The sequence below is a fragment of the Argentina anserina genome, chromosome 4 (assembly GCF_933775445.1).
Source record: "Argentina anserina chromosome 4, drPotAnse1.1, whole genome shotgun sequence".
Taxonomy (NCBI): domain Eukaryota; kingdom Viridiplantae; phylum Streptophyta; class Magnoliopsida; order Rosales; family Rosaceae; genus Argentina; species Argentina anserina.
Genome location: NC_065875.1, coordinates 9,108,179 through 9,125,856, shown reverse-complemented (window position 1 = coordinate 9,125,856; position 17,678 = coordinate 9,108,179). Strand labels below are relative to the sequence as shown.

The following is a 17,678-nucleotide window of genomic DNA, read 5'->3' as shown; positions in this document are numbered from 1 at the left end:
GAGACCTTTTAGATTTTGTTTGCTGTGGGTATGCAGTTTAATTATGGACTTGCTGTTGTATGATTCTTGTGATGATTGTAACAATGATTTCAATGTTAAACATGGAAAAGTTCCCCAACATGAATCGCTGCAATCCTTCTTTAAAATGGTAAAACATCTTAGTATCATTAGCAAGTTGAAATACAATGATATAACTATTCATGGATCATCAATATGTTATACTTACATTAGATATATATATATATATATATATATGTTTTTTTTTGAAAGCATCAAATAAAGATGTTATGTTATGTTTAACAGTAAATTAAATTTTGTGCTATTCAAAAAGTCCTCATATATTTGTTAAACTATGAGGATTCTTGTTGTTTTATCTTCCAGGTCAAGTTCAATAAGAGAACTCAGTGACTAGGTTGTGTTCTCCATCGACTTGCAAAGAACATAAGAAAGCATGAGTTCCATATGTTGGAGGTTGTAAGTTGGTAAATACAGTTAGAGAACATACTGACCATTGTCACTGGTTAAGATTCACTGCATTTGTATCTCAGAACTCAATAGTGCTTAGCATTCCTCTTATTAAGATGAAATAACCATATGTACTCAAATGTATGTTATGCAACACATTGGTTTTACTTATATATTCATCAGAGTTTATTTATGTATTTTTTTTTTCTCCAATATGCAGTTTTCAGAGACCAATATTGTCTCATACATGATATATGATAGAATGTTTATAAATTCTGCAGAGCATTGAAAATGTCTGAATGAATTATTAGGCAAAGAAAAGTGATTGAACGAATGGAGAATTGAGCAAGTATCCATGAGATCTTGAAAAAATAAGTAATTGCATGAATTAAGAATTGAGCATGTCTAGTTGCCAAAATAAATTCTTGTTTCTGAATCTACAAAAGCTATCAACTTGATCAACTCTTCTTCTCATTTTTCTCTGTTGAATTGATCTCCTTGTCCTCATTACCTCATAACATACCCACTTGCGTCATAGCTTCCTACAAGAACAATTAATACAAAACGTTTTAGTAGTTACACAATATAGAAGTAGTGTGATGAAATATTAAGACTGACAGTTAAGTTATTCTGCTATACTGCTATAGTAGTTTATGAAAGTTGTGTATATGAACAAACCTGTTTGACGGCTAAGCATGTTACAAATGTGGAGTTTCATCGTATGTGTCACTTGCAGCTAATACCTGAGATTCCTATACCATGATAAAACAAATTTGTTTAGCCCTCAATGAACCCTATTATAAAGTACAGAAACAAAACAAAACAAGAAGCACCATACTTGAGTTAATATATCTGGCATTATAGGAGCAGTTACATCCTCTTCTACGATATGCACTTGCGTTTCTAAATTAAGTCGAATAGGAGAAGTATTTTGAATCACATAAAAGAAAGGTTTAAATCAGAAACATGTTAATTTTCTTGTTTTCCTTTTATTTTGAAAAAAAAGAAGAAAAAGAAGTTGAAAACAAATACCTTAATCGATAATCGCTTTGTTGCAGTGGTTTTTTTCTTGAACTTTTCGGCTACGTTTTTTATTCTGTCACCACGCGGACGTCCAACAGTAGCTTTTCTTTTAACTCCTCTTGGAATCGTTAAATCCTCAGTCTCACTTTCGCTGGATGAATCTTCAATTTTTGGAGCTTCCTCAATACATTTTTTGTCTTTAAATAACTCTTTCTTCATTTTCTCCAGATCAGTAAGCAATTCAATGGATCACTCATTAGCATATGCGGTTAGCTTTGCATCTTCAGCTGCAACAGATGCAACCTCACGAAAACTACGACATAAATGACCATATCGCTTCCCTATTGACTCCTTATGGTTGTCGCTAGGCACATGATAATTAGTAATAGTTCTACCTTTTGCATTTCTTGTCCAACGCTTCAGTATGTACTCTGTTGGGATCTTTGACACATTTTTCTTGTCTAGAACTTTAAGCACATGACGACATAGAATTCCAACGAAGGTAAACATCATGCAAGTACAAGAAACTCTCTATGTTGAAGCATTAAATAGTACTGCATGCTCTACATTTTCCCATATATGATACTTTGTATTCACTGGTCTCTTCTTTCTTCCCTACTTTATAAACCTTGTAATTGAGGCTACGTGTGTACTCATTCTGAAAGAGTTGAAAAGCTTCAGGAGTATACATATCACGTGCATGCTGCAAGATTGCCACTTCAACTATTAACATAAGAGAAGTTTGTAGCATCTTAAAATCAGCAATTAACTCCTTATATTGTCTATCAGCCAAAAGCCTCTCATAATGTATGAAGAAACGCAAAAGGTCATATTTTGACTTTAGATACTTTTTTAGCACATTGTTCATACTTTCACTACGTTCAGTAGTCATCATGTCTGCGGTGAAAGTGTGTCGCCCATACACCAATGCCCATTTTGCTCTCAATTCAAATAAAGATGCAAGCCATTTATTGTTCTTCAAATTATAAGTTTCAAGCATATTATTCCATGCCAATAACCATTCATCTTCCTCCTCAAACTCATATACCAATTTACCAAAGTCCGAAGCAAATTCTTTTGAAGCTTGAAACACACTAGACAGATTCTTAGCACCATTTTGATAAATATGCCATACACATAATCGATGACGAGTTTCAAGAAATACCTCTGATATTGCTTTAGCCATTGCTGCAGATTGGTCAGTCAATATGGTCTTAGGATGTTTTCCAGACATCGCTGCAAGAAAAGTTTCAAAGAGCCACTTGAATGAGCTTGTAGTTTCATCATATAGTAAAGCTGCACCAAATATAATAGTCTGCTTATGATGGTTAACCCCAATAAATGGTGCAAATGGTCTCCCGTATTCATTTGTTCGGTAAGTAGTGTCAAAACAAACAACATCTCCAAAGAGGCCATAGTCACTTACTGATCTTGGATCGGCCCAAAAATATTTGTTATCATGCCATCCTCGTCAAGCTGCATAGTATGAAATTATGATGAATCTTCTATCTGCATTTTCTGAAAATACTGCACTATCGCATTGGCATCTCCTTTTTCCATGTTCATCTTTCGTTTTCTATATACTTATAATCCTTGTCTAGAAAACCAAGATTTTCCCTTCCTCCCACCTCTCTACTCATGAGTTATATAGTCTCTTTTATTGATACTCCTGAATAATCTGCATCATCACCGTGTGCTTTTTGAGCTTTTGACATGGAACAATTAATTTTCATCATGTGCTTCATGGGTGTACGAACTAAATCATGATTATGACTTGCATTAGAAGAAACAATTTGGAAGTTTCCATTTTTCTGAAGCTGACAAGTAATATGGGCTTTACAACCCACCCTCGTAACCGGTTGAGAGTATGATTTGCTTTCATTCGGCTTCCGGAAACCTTCCTTGGAACAACAATATGTAACTCTTCTTACAATCCCCTTCGTGTTTCTCATTTTAAGGTGTATTCTGACATCAAAACCAACTCCTTTACCATATTCAACATACCATTGGTGGGCACTATCATAACTATCAAACTCCCTTCCGAGTTCTATTTCATCCCTCAGCTCTTTATCTTCATCACCCTTCGTAGATGGTTCATCTCTTTGGAATTCTTGCGTAGGTGAATGCTCATGATTCACATTTTCTGAATTAAGTTTGTCACTACTTGCTTCAGTGCAACCTAAATCCTCCATATATAGCTGACAATATTGAGAATAATATATGTACGTTAAGAAGGGAATAGAGCAAATAGAATATACATCATTATAACAATAATCATATAATAATCCTGCATGAAACTACAGAAGACAAAAATAGCATGTCATTTGAAACTAGTACAGTACGTACAAATCTTGTTCAATCAAGCAATTGACAATTTTTGCATCATACCTCTCTTTATCTAACATAAAAAAAGTATAAAAATGAATCTAACAGAACAAACTTGAATACAATAAGAAACATAACTAAAATAGTAGTTCAATAAGCTGCGAGACTCAATATCAGATCTTTTGCCATGTTTAACATTGAAATCATTGCTACAATCATCATAAGAATCATACAACAGCAAGTCCATAATTAAACTGCATACCCACAGCAAACAAAATCTAAAAGGTCTCCACTTCAACTGTTCATGTGTAACTCTATGTATTATAATTGAAATCAATTGAGCAGCCAATACTAGTTTAGCAATAGCGAATCCCAAGTTCAGAGACCCGAATTTTAATACCCATTGAAATTTTCTCATCTCTATTCTCTTTTGACGGGTCAGAATCAAAGTACAAGGATTATAAATTTGAAGAGAAACGTATTACCTGATAGGATAGCTGAGTAGAGAAGGTGTGTCGTGCAGACAAAGGAGGAAGTGAGGAACGAGGAGGTTCCGATGAAGAAAGGAGGGGAGACTGCGGAGCCTCGCGGTTGCGTTTTTACCAGACGCGCTTCTTTTCCTCCTTCACGTATCACGTCTCTATTTATTTTCCAAAAGAAAAAAACAATGATAAAAAGCTGAAATCTAGTCAGAAGAAGATGATACGTGGCAGCCTGGTATTGGTCCACATAGGAGAGTTCGGACGGCTGCGTCCAACATAGATCGGGCGAATCCCTTCCATATGCAACGTTGGTGTGTTTCAAGGTTAGCCTAGTTTGATGGGTTCCTTTTCTGGTTTGAAACACTTCATTTACGTAAGTTGCATGTAGAGCTTAAATAAGACCAGCAATTTAGATTTCTTTATGGCTTTATTCTTCATTTACGAAAGGCTATTCGTGCTTTTTACTAGAGGCCCTTCAAGGTCTTTGAGTGCAACGATTCTTGTAAGTAACACATGCATAACAATCACTCTCTATCAAGGTAGCATTCTGGTGTTAATTATCTTAGTTGAGGATTAAATTTGTATTATGCTTATATGATTGTAATGACTCTAAAATTTCGAGTAGAAAACTCAAAATTTCAAAGTCGAGAAACACCAAAACAAATCTCAATTAATCGAAATCGTTTTAAATGCACAGCGGATCATTACTGAGTTCTCAATACAACTCAGAAAACCAATTATTACAAACCAAATTTATAGGATAGGCGGCCAACCTCCTGGAGAGAGCGATGTGCATGAACCAGGTGAGTAGGGATGCAACTCCGTGGACCGCTCGTCGGGCTTCCTTGACAGGATTCAATCCCACCGGAATCCTCTGAGTCTGTCTGTGGCGGAAGGATATCTAGTTTTAGCTAGCCAGGCAGCGGAATTGCTCTGTAAATAGAAGTTAACAATGGAAACGTCAAGGTTATGAAATAAATCCACTCGGCTTGTTTTCCCGGCTTTTTTGATTGAAATTGTCTTTTCACTCGTAAAGTTGTGATTCGAATTCGAGCCGGTTGACGCGCTCTATTATCGATATCTAAGTGAACGCTCAATTCAACATTACATAAGATGGAAATGTAATAATCTTCACAATCTCTCACAAAACTCATAAATAAGTCCACACCAGTTCTCACACGCAAATCCACACTAGAAACCTCACCACAAGCAGGATACGAACAACTTCGAGTCTCCGGAGTCGTCACTCAATCTCCACTAATTAACACCTGCGGAATTATCCCATACACCATCGAATTGGTGCACTGGGATTGTAAACACAAACCCGGTAAGCTTATAGCTCGTATGAGTAAAATGAAAATATAACTCGCATATCAAAATATACGAAATTCCACAATTCCACAAATATAAATGCACTCATGAGTTAATGAACGGCCCATCTGGTTGTCCCAAAAACATATGAAAAGAAAATGCTCATGAGAAATCGGGAACCCTTCTGGTTACCCAAATACATTTATAATACGGGTACTAATGAACGCTGGTACACATCTGTTACCCCTCACGTAGTACACCGCCGATATTGGGTAACCACCCGCTACCCAACATCCAAAACAATATGAGTACTCATGAGCCGATAACCACCCGTTACCTCACATGCAGTACTCCGGCAAACAGACTAGAGCTCTAACTGTATCGTAACTTTCGCCCGGCCAAAGGCTAGGTTCCGACTTGCCAAACACGTACAATAATCTCACATCATATTGTACAAAAATCTAGTCCGAAGACAAATCAACATTTTAACAATCTCCATGTTAAAATCACGTACAATAATCACACCTCATATTGTACAAATCACAACCACATGCTTGATATATAATCTTGTCATCAAAATGACATCATCACGATAAAATCATAACAGTATATTATATAGCAAACTATATATATTTGTACATATTACCATTTATACAATATATATATAATCCGCTATATCCTATACATGTCATATTTCATAAACACGTCCGAAGACAAAACGTTTTAACCAACACCATGTTAATATTATGTACAATAATCACACCTCATATTGTACAAATTAAATCACATGCTCAATATATAATCCTCGTCATTGAAATGACCAATTTCAATGAATTCATAACAGTATATAATATAGCGAACTATATATATGTACTTATTACCATTTATACAATATATATAATCCATTATATCATATACGTGTCATAATTCAATATTAAAAAATCTTGCAAAATCTTGAATCTCCGCAAGGGTAGATTTGTAAATATGTGAGATTTTACTCACCTTATCGACTCGAGCGAAATTCCACAATTTCCGAATATAATTCCTTTCTTTGATTTTATCAATCACCTTGAAAAAATATGAAAAGAATTTAGAAACGTTTCGTAAACCTTTAAATGCTGAAACAGTAATAAGCGGTTACTGTTCAGCAATTTTCGGTTTTACGAATTTACTGTTCATTGAGCACTATTCATTGTGTACTATTCATTGTGTACTATTCACGTATTTACTATTCATGTATTTCTGTACGAGTGCATACTGTTTGCGTAGTGGGGTACACGCACCACCTCCGGTGATAGGAGCACTTTGTGCGACGTTCTTAACATGTTTTTACCTCCATTCGTACTTTACTTAGCCCTTATTATTGTAGTATAGAGTCATTGAGTCGAGTTAGGAGTCTTTAGTGACGTTCGTTCCCTTTTAGTGCTAAAACGGGTGTAAAATGCAGAAATTATCGACAGTGCTACAGAGTAGTATTCCTTGTCGAACTAGGAAACCTAGTTTGGTTAGGATTTTTATTATTCGATATTTCTGTAACATATGTGATTTATATTTATTATTTCCTTTCCTTATTTTCAGAATTAAATGTGAGATAATGACTTGGAAATTATGGAAAGAAAGAGGAGAAGAAGGAAACAAAAGGAGAAAAAGGAAAGAAGTAATTTAGTTTCTGAATAAGATGAAAAGGAATAAATATGCAGCCTCAAAGGAGGGAAGGTTCATCCGGCCATTAAATGGAAAGAATAAGAAAAGAAGGAAACAAAAGAAGAAAAAGGAAGGAGAGAACAAAGAGATAATTCTGAAGAATGCATGTGGTCTAGAAGAAGGGAGAATGCATGTGACCAACAAAGATGATCATCATTCAATTGAGAAGGAAAGAAAAGAAAAAAAAGGAAATACATGGATCAACCCATTCAAAACCCTAACAGCCACTCCTCTCCTCCTTCCTCTATAAAAGGCATGGCCTCCCTCACAATTCACCATCTCCATTCTCTCACAAACAAAGCCGAATTGCTGCCCAAGAACATCCAGAAAATTCAAGCCAAAAACCTTCATCCATCATCACGGCTTGGTGCTCATCTTCCTCCTCCACCAATTCGAATTCATCCTTGCTTCATCCTAGAAGGTTTCTAATGTGTGATTCATCCATGACTTGTAATATTTCTTTTTATTTTCTGCAAATTTCGAATTCATTGTATGAATCATTGGATGTTATTTTCGGTTTCATATATGAAGAACATAAATTCAGACTTCTTTGGTTTTATGTTTTGATTGCATGAACTCATGAAATATGTGTGTGTGCCGTGTGTAGCATCTATGGGCAGTAGGTTTTTGATTTCTATTTAGGTTTTATTTTAATTTATTCCTTGAATTTGTGCATCTAAATCAATGCTTGAGGAAGCCAAGGCCATGGTTCTCCTAGGGTTGCGATTTAATTCACCAAAGTGTTCATTGGTTGAATATGCGCTTCGTGTTTCAATTATGGATACTTATATAGGGCTGTGATAGTTCTAGGAATTTGCATGTTTAATCAAGATGAGTGACGCCATGCTTGTGTAACATGTCTCCAATTCGACTTAATGTGCTTATGTGCTACTTTGTTGTTTAACTAGACGCTTCGTTATGTTGAACTCTCTTTAGCATATGTTTAGGATTGAACGCTTCGTTGATTCTAAATAATTAAGAAGTCTTAACGATTAGATGAACCGCTTCGGACTCTAATTAGAATTAGAATTGAAATGGACTTAAGAAGAATAAAAAATACTTGCTGCCTATATGTTGTTCTATGCATGTCATACATGTTTCTTGAGTAGAATTCGTGTTTTGGTTATGTGATGAATGGTTGATCAATTGTATATAAGTAATTTAGGATTTATTTTCAGTTGTAGTTTTAGAATCCAAATCAAATCCCCCAATAACATGATAAGTGTTGAGGCCCTTTTGATTCCCCGGACTGAACGATCCCTGCTTATTCTATAGTAACGATGATGTTTTTCAGGGTATTTTATAGGCCGCCCGTGTGGCACACGCGCCGACACCAACCACGGCGCGCATCACGCCACCGCCGTGCGCAAATTCTTTCCCTCCTCCTCCTCTTCCTTCTCACGGTCTCAGACCCCTCCTAAGCTAACCCACGCACCCCCATGCGCCGCCTAGAGGCGGCGGTAACCCTCTTCTCCATCCTCCTCCGATTTTCCACAATTCAATCCAAAAATTCACAAACAACATCACATCCACACCAAATCAATCATCCCTTACCTCAAGAGGACGCAGGACCGTCGAGAGGACCACCAGAGGCACCTGCGAGAACGGCGGAATCGAATCGCGTAGAGGATCGGCGAGTCGAGCTCCACTTCTGTCGTCGATGGCTTCGGAGGCAAGGTGAGGCGAAGGAGAGCTATCCTCCGAGGACGTGTATCGCCGGGGATGAAACTGGAGGCTTCGATTGCAGGTTGACAGTGGTGCGTCGGCGCGGCGAACGGCGTCGAGGGAGGACACGATCCTCTCGGGGTTTGGCGAGGAGATCCGTGCGAAGCTTTTGCGAGGAGCGATGTGTGACACGGACCACGGATCGGCGAGATCGCCGGCGAAATTTCTGAGGGAGGGGGAGAATCGGGGGAGAGAACGAGAGAGAAGAGGGAGAAGGTGATGGAAGCGCGGGGTAAGGAGAGAGAAGAGGGTTTCCAAAAATAGAAACCCTACTTCTGATTAGTTTCCTTTTATACCCATTTCTAAATCGGAAACTAACTTCTATCGTTAATAACTTTTACGTACGACGTCCGATTCGAGCGCGTGACGTGTCCACGAACTCGTATTGACGAGCTCTGCAACTTCCCTGAAGGAAGTTTTCACAAACAGGTGACGAAATAAAAGTCGATATATTCGTTCGCAAACGTAACGTTTTTCTAATTAAACGTTCTTAGAACGTTTATGTTTCCATTTCATAAGGTCGCAAATAATCAAATTCATTCTAATTGAATCTCACAACTTTATTGAATTCAAATCAAACCAAATATCGTTTTGAAAAATAGGGTTATTACAATGATCAAGGATGAAACCAGCGGCTCTTCTTCCCAGCAGTGCAATACGTGATTTCAATGAATTAGTCTGCACCATGCTGTATTTTTAATTAATTCTTGTGGAGCTTTATGGAACTAGTTCTCCGGTCAGTTCCAGAGCTTACCTTTGTATTTTGTTTTTCAAAGTCCAAAGATATGATTACTTATGCACTGTGCTGTTGTGGTGTTTGTTTATGATTTTTATCTCTATGAAACTCAGATTTCTAGATGTCAGGTGCAAGAGGCTAGCCTTTTGAATTGGTCAAACAAAAGTAGTAGATTTTATTCAAGGTAGCGAGCTGCAAAGTAACTGATAGCATTTCTTTGCAAGGCAAGAGTTAGAGAGGTATAGTTGTGGAAGCGAGCATCAAAGTAATTGAAGGTCATTCCAGCTAGTAGAGCATATGATAGAAGTTTTCCCTTCAATGTCCATAGAAAAACTCATAATGGATGGTAGAGTTTTTGCTACTCATTGTTGTATTATAGTGCATTTGATGATGGGCTAAAAAAAAACTAATATCATATGTTACCACCGTTGGTTATTTATCAAGATGAATTGTGTTGCATGAAGTTTGACATGACCGGATATATGTTAACCTATTTTGGTTTTGTGTAGTGGTTCTCTTCAACTATGGTGATAATTTATTTTGTATAATTGTAGAGTTTTACATAAATAATTATTTAGCCAATTACATTAAACATAATTAATGAATGTGATTGTCCGTTAATAACCATTTTAGTAATTATACCACTCTAAAAGTGATTTTTACTTATAACACTACCACAATAATGGCGATACACAACAATGAATTGTAGTTGTCTGATGGTCAGCTACACCGTTGTATATTACACTGTTGTGTGATTAAAAATGACATTTCGGTCACACAACTGTGGATCACCGTTGTATGATTTTCGGCAGTTCCTCGACAACTTCTCGCCAGATCGATATGGATGGGCTCTATTATACAACAAACGTGTTTTGTGACAGATTGAGTTTGTTGTATCTTTGTAAATCAGACAACGAACTATAAACCTGAGATTCATTGTGTGTTTGGAACTTGTACAACAAAGGTGTTAATAGAATTTGTTGTGTGAAGAGGGATCTCGGCAGGATGGTTGAAAGATGCGCTCGGCAGTTGGCTCTTCAAACAACTAATACTATATATATAAACATAGTTGTGTAAAATCTATCATACAATAAATGTAAACATGCACTATGCCACAAAGTGTATCAGACAACAGTGGATACATGTTGTCTGATAGTATCCATATGTGTCGTCTACTTTGATGTTGTCTCTTTGCACATTATGCCACAAATATACTCCGTTGTCTAATAATGCTATTAAACAACATTAAAAAAGTCCTCTATTGTGTGATGTTATATTACAATTTTCAGGTTTCGCTTTATACAACATTTAAATGTAGAGTAATAGAAACAATAATTATAGATATATGTAGTGTATTTTTTTTATTTACTAGAGATATTGATAGTATATGTTGTTTGATAGCTAATTTAACAATAGTTATCTGTAACTGTAATGTTTACTATATTACAGATATATGTTGTATGATGTGCATGTAACCAAAGTTGTCGAACCTTTATGCTTAGCTTTTGTAGTCTGAGTTATATGTAGATAACACTTATATGATGAGTTATGTTATCTAATGTAAAAATATTGTTATTGGAGTTTGCTGAAAATAACGGCTATGTGTTGTTTGATTTGTTAATCAACATCAGATTCGTATTAAAGCAGTCTTGTCTATTGTTCTCTGTCTATAGTTATGTGTTGTTTGATGTGCAAAGTTACAATTGAACCAGGTTGGTTTTAATTATTTGAATTCACTTCAAATAACAGAGTTCAATCATATGCCTGTTTTGTTTTGTTATATCAAATGACACTAATTCACTATTCAAATAGTAAGCTGAAAATTTGAAAATCATAAATTCATAATTTGTTCTCTAATTGTTCAAGACTAAATCAAAATACATACATATGCCACAATGTATCATCCAAGACACATATCATCTTTAACCTACATAATCTAACCAACTGAATCCATATAGACACAAAATTAATTAACCATGAGTGTTCAACACCACCAATATAGACAAAGCTAACTAATAAAGGTTCAAGATGGAAGTTTCCATAGCATAAAGAGGCATGTGTACAGTTTAGGCAGCTTTAAACTTGAAGACGTGCCTAGCCCACTCCTCTCGAACCTTATCAATATCCTTTTGGGTATAGTAGTTCTTTGCAGTCTTCCCCCACTGTAACAATATGAAAGACAAAGGTTAATTTACATATCAAAAGATCCCAACATGCAGAACTAATGTACATAAGAGGCATATATTACCTTATCATACCACAGCTGGTTCTTGTCCTCTACAATGTCCTTCATGTAGCACATAACCCACAATCCACATGTGCGGCCACTTATCTACTGAAATGCCCTGAAACATGTAAATAAATCAGGTAAATAAGAGAAATTAATAATCAATTCTTACACAATAAATTTTGAGACACAAATTTCGAATACACACCAAACAAGGAGTCTATTGAATTTTCTTTTTCCCTGTCTTTGGTTTGTCTCGGTTATATATTGCAATGGAGCTGCAAATTAGAATAATGTTACAGAAAATTCTCATAAACAAAATTGAATAATGTGCATGTCATGTCTCTCAACTACAAGTTCATGGTTCCGTGATAATTTGCTTCATTCTTGAGTGGCCAGGTGCATTCTAAGTATCTAGGTTGGCCTTATGAGTTCTCTGACGCCTCGTGGGTGCTATTGGACGGAGATTAATGCATCCTAAGAAAATTTTATATGGAATTATTTTTCTAAGCAAATTTATTTGTTGTGTCTATTGCAAAGAAATTAGAGAATCTCAATTATTTTAGAAAATTTAAAAGAAACCCTTCAAATTTAATCTATCAACAAATATGTACAAAAAATGAAAGTAAATAAATTGTTCCGGAAGTTTCAAGCTAAAGAAGTCGGTGTTCATGAGACATTGATATGATTATTATTTTTCTTTCTTCTTACGTACTTCTTTCATCCTCATTGTTTTTATTGTTAACATTGAAGATGTGTTAACATTGAAGATGTGTTCACATATGAGAATGAGATTTTAATAAGTGTAAAGATACAAGGTAAGAACATAACATAGAGAAGAAGAAAAAATCATGGGATCATAGGAATAAACATGTTAGGTTGTAGGAAAAAGAATCTGTAAAGAAAAGACAAAAAGAAAATAAAAAAAATGGTGGAGAGTGAACATCTTTAAATACAATGATAAAGTTCATGAAAAAGTCAATGAAAATCTTTGGTCTAGAGGCTAGACAATTTTTGGATTGTGATGTGTATAATTAACACTACAAAATCCATGAGAATATTCCATGAGTTTATATGAATGATATTTTAAATACACATAGAATTATATTCATTTTAAAAAATCTTGATTGAATACCTTTAAATTTTTATGGATTCCACAATGATTTTTAAAAATCATAATTGAATACATCTAGACTTATATAGATAATTAAAATTCTATATTAAATCATATACTTTTAAATTCCATATATTTCTTTAAAACTCCCACTAATGGTCTAATTTCATATACAATACGACCCTTAGTTTGGTACTTCCGGTTTGATTCGTGTGTGGGCGTAGCAGTGGTCCAATAATTTTATTTTCAAGAGTAGACCAAGACACCAAGTCGTTCATTATCTCCAGACCAATTCCGCCGGATACATATGATATATACACATATTCGACCGACTTAATTATAAAATTTTACGCACCAAAATATGACCGGATTACGTACCAAGAACCTAGCTTTCACATGCGAAAGGTGCCTACGTTCTTGATCTCAGTTCACCAAATTAATGGAATCAAGATCGAATCATATATGAAGTCATAACTTGGACGATACCACCACATTATTATTACTGCTGATACTAGTACTACTGCCACTACCCCATAAGAAAAACTTACCACTTTGTATTTTCTCCTGAGGAAGTAAAGCCAGCCTAGCAGCAACAATGGCTGCTTCGTCCGCGGTGTGATCTCCCTTGCATCGAGTCATCGATGTCTGAGTGAAGCCGGGACAGAAGCTATTCACACTCAAACCCCTTCCTTCATAGCGCTTTGCCAAAACCCTAGTATAGGCATTCAGTGCAAGCTTCGACACCGCATAGTCCGTCCACAGTTCAGGCCAACCTCGGGTCTTCCATGTCCCAGTCTTCACTTGTTCCAGAAATAAACCTACAACTCCCTCAATATCGTCCTCCGATAGTTTCTCACTTCGTAGAACCTCTCTTATGCTAGGGTTTCCCACCTTCTGCAGTGCTCCACAGGGTAATCAGTACACTGCCAATTACATCAGATTAATTAAGAAAGCTTTGAGGCACAGTACTCACATTTAGGGAACCAAGTCTGGAACTGACATTGAGTATTCGACTGATGGCTGACGAGGTACGGAACATGGGCAACAGAGCCTCAGTCAGTAACTTTGGTCCTTTGAAATTGGTTCTGATTACGGTGTCGGCATGTTCAACTGAATTTTCATTGATTTCATTGAACGAAACTGCTGCGTTGTTCACCTAGAGAGGATATATTCATCAACTTACAATAAAGAAAAATTGACATATAAGAATAAGAAGCAATGAAATATAATTTTCATCAACTTGTGATGAAGGATCATTCTTTAGGACGACCAACTCAGGCTAAGATAAAGAAAAGAAAACTTATATAATATATTCATTTTCACTGTGTCCATACAAGATTGCGAGGTGATAGGGTTTGGTGTTTCTTTTTTAATTTCTCATGACTATTTTTGTTTACTTTTAATCTATATGTTGCCGGGACGTGCACTTCAACGTTTAATTAGTATAATATATCCCAATGATTACATAATATACCTGATTTTTCCAATCAACATGACTTGGTCGAGAATTTGATCGAATAGATGGAGCGAGTCAAGAGTCCACTTTTTATTGTTTTCAGAAAACAGTCCGAATCACAAATTAACTAAAGCGAAGCTAGCTAGCAGTGTCCACATTTTTGAATTGAATCGAAGTGGGCACCTTACCTAATTAGTGCATCCATGTGTTGATTTAGTTATATATATTAATGAAATGTCATTTCTTAATTTTGTCAATGAGATTTAACAATTATAATTGAATTAATGGATAGATTTATGGTTCTGATTATAGAACTTTGGTTTTTCCTCTTGTTAAGTTTTTTAATTTATGGATCACATTTTTTCAATGTACGTATTATCTCATATATACTGATTTCCTAGGTAAATTGCATTCAAATTAACGCCGAACCGCTGCCCGGCCGATTAGCAAAACACATGCAATACATTATTAAGTTGTAGTTCTGTAATAATGCATGGTGAATATATTATGAGGAAGAAGAAGAAGAAGAAGAACTTACAAGAATATCCAAGGCTACAAAGTTTTCAGAGAACCAGGATACGAAGGTTTTGATAGAACAAGGATCAGAAACGTCGAGGCAGAAAAAAGTAATGTTATGAAGACCTTGAGCCCTAAGTGCTTCCACGGCCTTGCAACCCCTTTCAATGTCTCTAGCTGTTAATATCACCTTCAGACCCAACTCCGCCATTCTCTTCACCAGGGCAAACCCAATTCCTTTGTTTGCTCCAGTCACTATCGCCACTGTCTCCTCCGACCACCACCTGATTTATTCATTCATGAAAACATGTATTCATACACACTAATTAAGTACAGCATAGTTTCATCAGCGTGCTATCGTTCCCTTTCAATGATTCATAGCCGTATGCATATGCATGTTATAGAAATTGTAAACTTAACTTCCTCTCCAATTTCTTACAGATCGAAGAGACATAGAACGCGGGAGGTGAATCTGAGAGAGAGAGAGAGAGAGAGAGAGAGAGAGAGAGAGAGATTCATTACCTTGTTGGGGAGAGGGAAGGAGAAATAATAGGGAGCTGATCTGTTTCTTTGAACCGCATAGCTGAAAATTAAAACTAGCTTTGGTCTGGGGTGATATATTTGAGAGGAGAGAATGGTAGGAATGCGTATAGCGTATTTATAAGAGAAGGCAGGGTGTGAAAAGGAAAAAGGGACATAAATATTTTTTTAAAAGGTAAAATTACCAACATACTCCTTAAATTTGGCTGAAATTATCAATTTGCAGCTCGAATTTGCATTTGAGTTAATTTAGCTCATAAACTTGGTAAAAATTGCCGATTTGCACTCCATCCGTTAAATTTAACTGTTTCTATCTAATTTTGCGTTACATGTCATGCATATGAAAGGTAATGTTGTCATTTTCTATTTATATTATAAAAATATTCTTTAAAATGAGGATTTTTTTAATCAAATTATTTATTTACATATTTCTTTATTTTCTACATATTTAACTCTACTTCGAATTATATATTCAACATACTCACCCATTCCAATATAGTGTATTGTGTATATATATATATATATATATATATATATATTTTTATATGTACAAATTTATTTTTAATTTTCTATGTATTTATTTATATTTTTCTAATATCTTTTAAGTTTTAACATATCATATCACGTAAAATAATAAATATATAAAACAATAACATATTTCGGAAAAAAAAAACATAGTTGAAAGTGTTCATCTTAAGTAATTTTATTAATTTATTTCATTATTAAATATGAATAAATATATAATGACAATATTGTCTCTCTAATGCATGACATGTGACTTAAAATTAGATGGAAACCATTAAATTTAACAGATGTGGTGCAAATCGGCAATTTTTACCAAATTTTGGAGGTAAATTTACTTAAATGTAAATTCGGGGTGCAAACTAATAATTATGATCAAATTTGAAGTGCAAATTGACATTTTTGCGTAACATTACTTTTAGGTAGGTTGCACTGTTTGGTAGGGGCGTAACCCACGTTCTAATTTTCTTTTGTTTAGTGTTCTATACTGGCTGCCTCGATCAGCTTCAGACTGGCTGCCTATAAATAATCTTACTTTGTCACATATTATGCCAGGACAATGTGAATAAGTTAGTAATAGATAATTACTCGTGCCTCGTGGTGTTTTTAAGCATCGAGTAATCAGTTCTTTAACAATTATTGTGCGCATAACTAGTATTTAATTGGATATCTTGCGGTGCTTAATTCTAGTTCTTGCAGATTGCTTGTAGGCGAGGATATGGTTCTCATGTCTCTCGATTATAAACGAATTACACGCCTTGTGTGTTTACCTCTGCATATTCTTTGAAGCTACATTTAGCCATTTCGTGGCGTCTGCTCAAGGATCAATCTATTTGATGAGTTTTCTTGACTGTCACAGATTTTGTTCGTACGTGACTTCATTGCTGGAAGCGCTGCTTAATGTGAAAGCATTCTGCCAAATAAACAAGGGCGACGGCGTTCCACTTCATAACATGTTAAGGTTTATTTTGGAATAGGATGATACAAGCTAACCAGCACGGTTAGCTGCAACCGACCATTGCCACAGACTCTATAACATATTTTAAAATTGTTGAAACTCTTAACGGAAATAACTCATTTCCTCGTCGAAGAATTTACACAAACTAAGTGTAAACCCCTGCCTTCTGCACTCCTCTTGTTAACAAACTAGCAGTTCAACAATAATTTTTTGACTAACAACCCAAAACGAAAAGGCGCTCGCCGCTCATCAGTTCAACAATAATTTTTCTCCTTTTGGGTGTGCTTTGGAAGGTAATGACCGGATTGTTTTTCCTTTTCCCTGAGAGTGACATGATTTGTGTTGTGTCGGGGTAGTCTTTTTTTTAAGAAAATAAAAAAGCTGTTCCCATACTAACTCAGCTAGCGAGTTGCCTAATATTTGGCATGCGATTGTAGCCTTTCACCATGCACATGCTCATTGAATCAATTGATTTCAGGAAAAAAAAAACGAATGGTGTTTGAAGGATTCAATTATATACAACATCTGGTGTTGTTGCTTTAATGCTTTCCTGATTTGAACCCACAAATACATG

General features: G+C 35.6%; 2 protein-coding genes across 2 annotated transcripts; both read right to left on the bottom strand.

The window, feature by feature from the left end:
- Positions 1-1,737: 1,737 nt before the first annotated feature.
- Positions 1,738-3,680, bottom strand: LOC126792142 (protein FAR1-RELATED SEQUENCE 5-like). Its single transcript, XM_050518626.1, has 3 exons — positions 3,479-3,680; positions 2,056-2,784; positions 1,738-1,955 (listed from the first exon to the last, which is right to left on the bottom strand). Exons 1-3 carry the CDS (start codon positions 3,678-3,680, stop codon positions 1,738-1,740), a joined length of 1,149 nt encoding a protein of 382 aa, XP_050374583.1.
- Positions 3,681-13,335: 9,655 nt separating this feature from the next.
- LOC126791829 ((+)-neomenthol dehydrogenase) lies at positions 13,336-15,702 on the bottom strand. Its single transcript, XM_050518320.1, has 4 exons — positions 15,607-15,702; positions 15,107-15,368; positions 14,086-14,268; positions 13,336-14,006 (listed from the first exon to the last, which is right to left on the bottom strand). The coding sequence occupies exons 1-4, from the start codon at positions 15,663-15,665 to the stop codon at positions 13,581-13,583; spliced, it is 930 nt and encodes a 309-aa protein (XP_050374277.1). The 5' UTR covers positions 15,666-15,702; the 3' UTR covers positions 13,336-13,580.
- Positions 15,703-17,678: the final 1,976 nt, after the last annotated feature.

Bases quoted from the DNA above. Each gene is read 5' to 3' on its own strand.
- LOC126792142 (XM_050518626.1), bottom strand. From the start codon at position 3,680: ATGGAGGATTTAGGTTGCACTGAAGCAAGTAGTGACAAACTTAATTCA. The intron at 2,785-3,478 runs GTAAAGGAGTTG...TATTTGGTGCAG, and splicing joins CCAATGGTATGTTGAATATG to CTTTACTATATGATGAAACT. The intron at 1,956-2,055 runs GTAGAGCATGCA...ATGTGCTTAAAG, and splicing joins AGTATCATATATGGGAAAAT to TTCTAGACAAGAAAAATGTG.
- LOC126791829 (XM_050518320.1), bottom strand. From the start codon at position 15,665: ATGCGGTTCAAAGAAACAGATCAGCTCCCTATTATTTCTCCTTCCCTC. The intron at 15,369-15,606 runs GTAATGAATCTC...TGAATAAATCAG, and splicing joins CCTTCCCTCTCCCCAACAAG to GTGGTGGTCGGAGGAGACAG. The intron at 14,269-15,106 runs GTAAGTTCTTCT...TATCCTCTCTAG, and splicing joins TTGTAGCCTTGGATATTCTT to GTGAACAACGCAGCAGTTTC.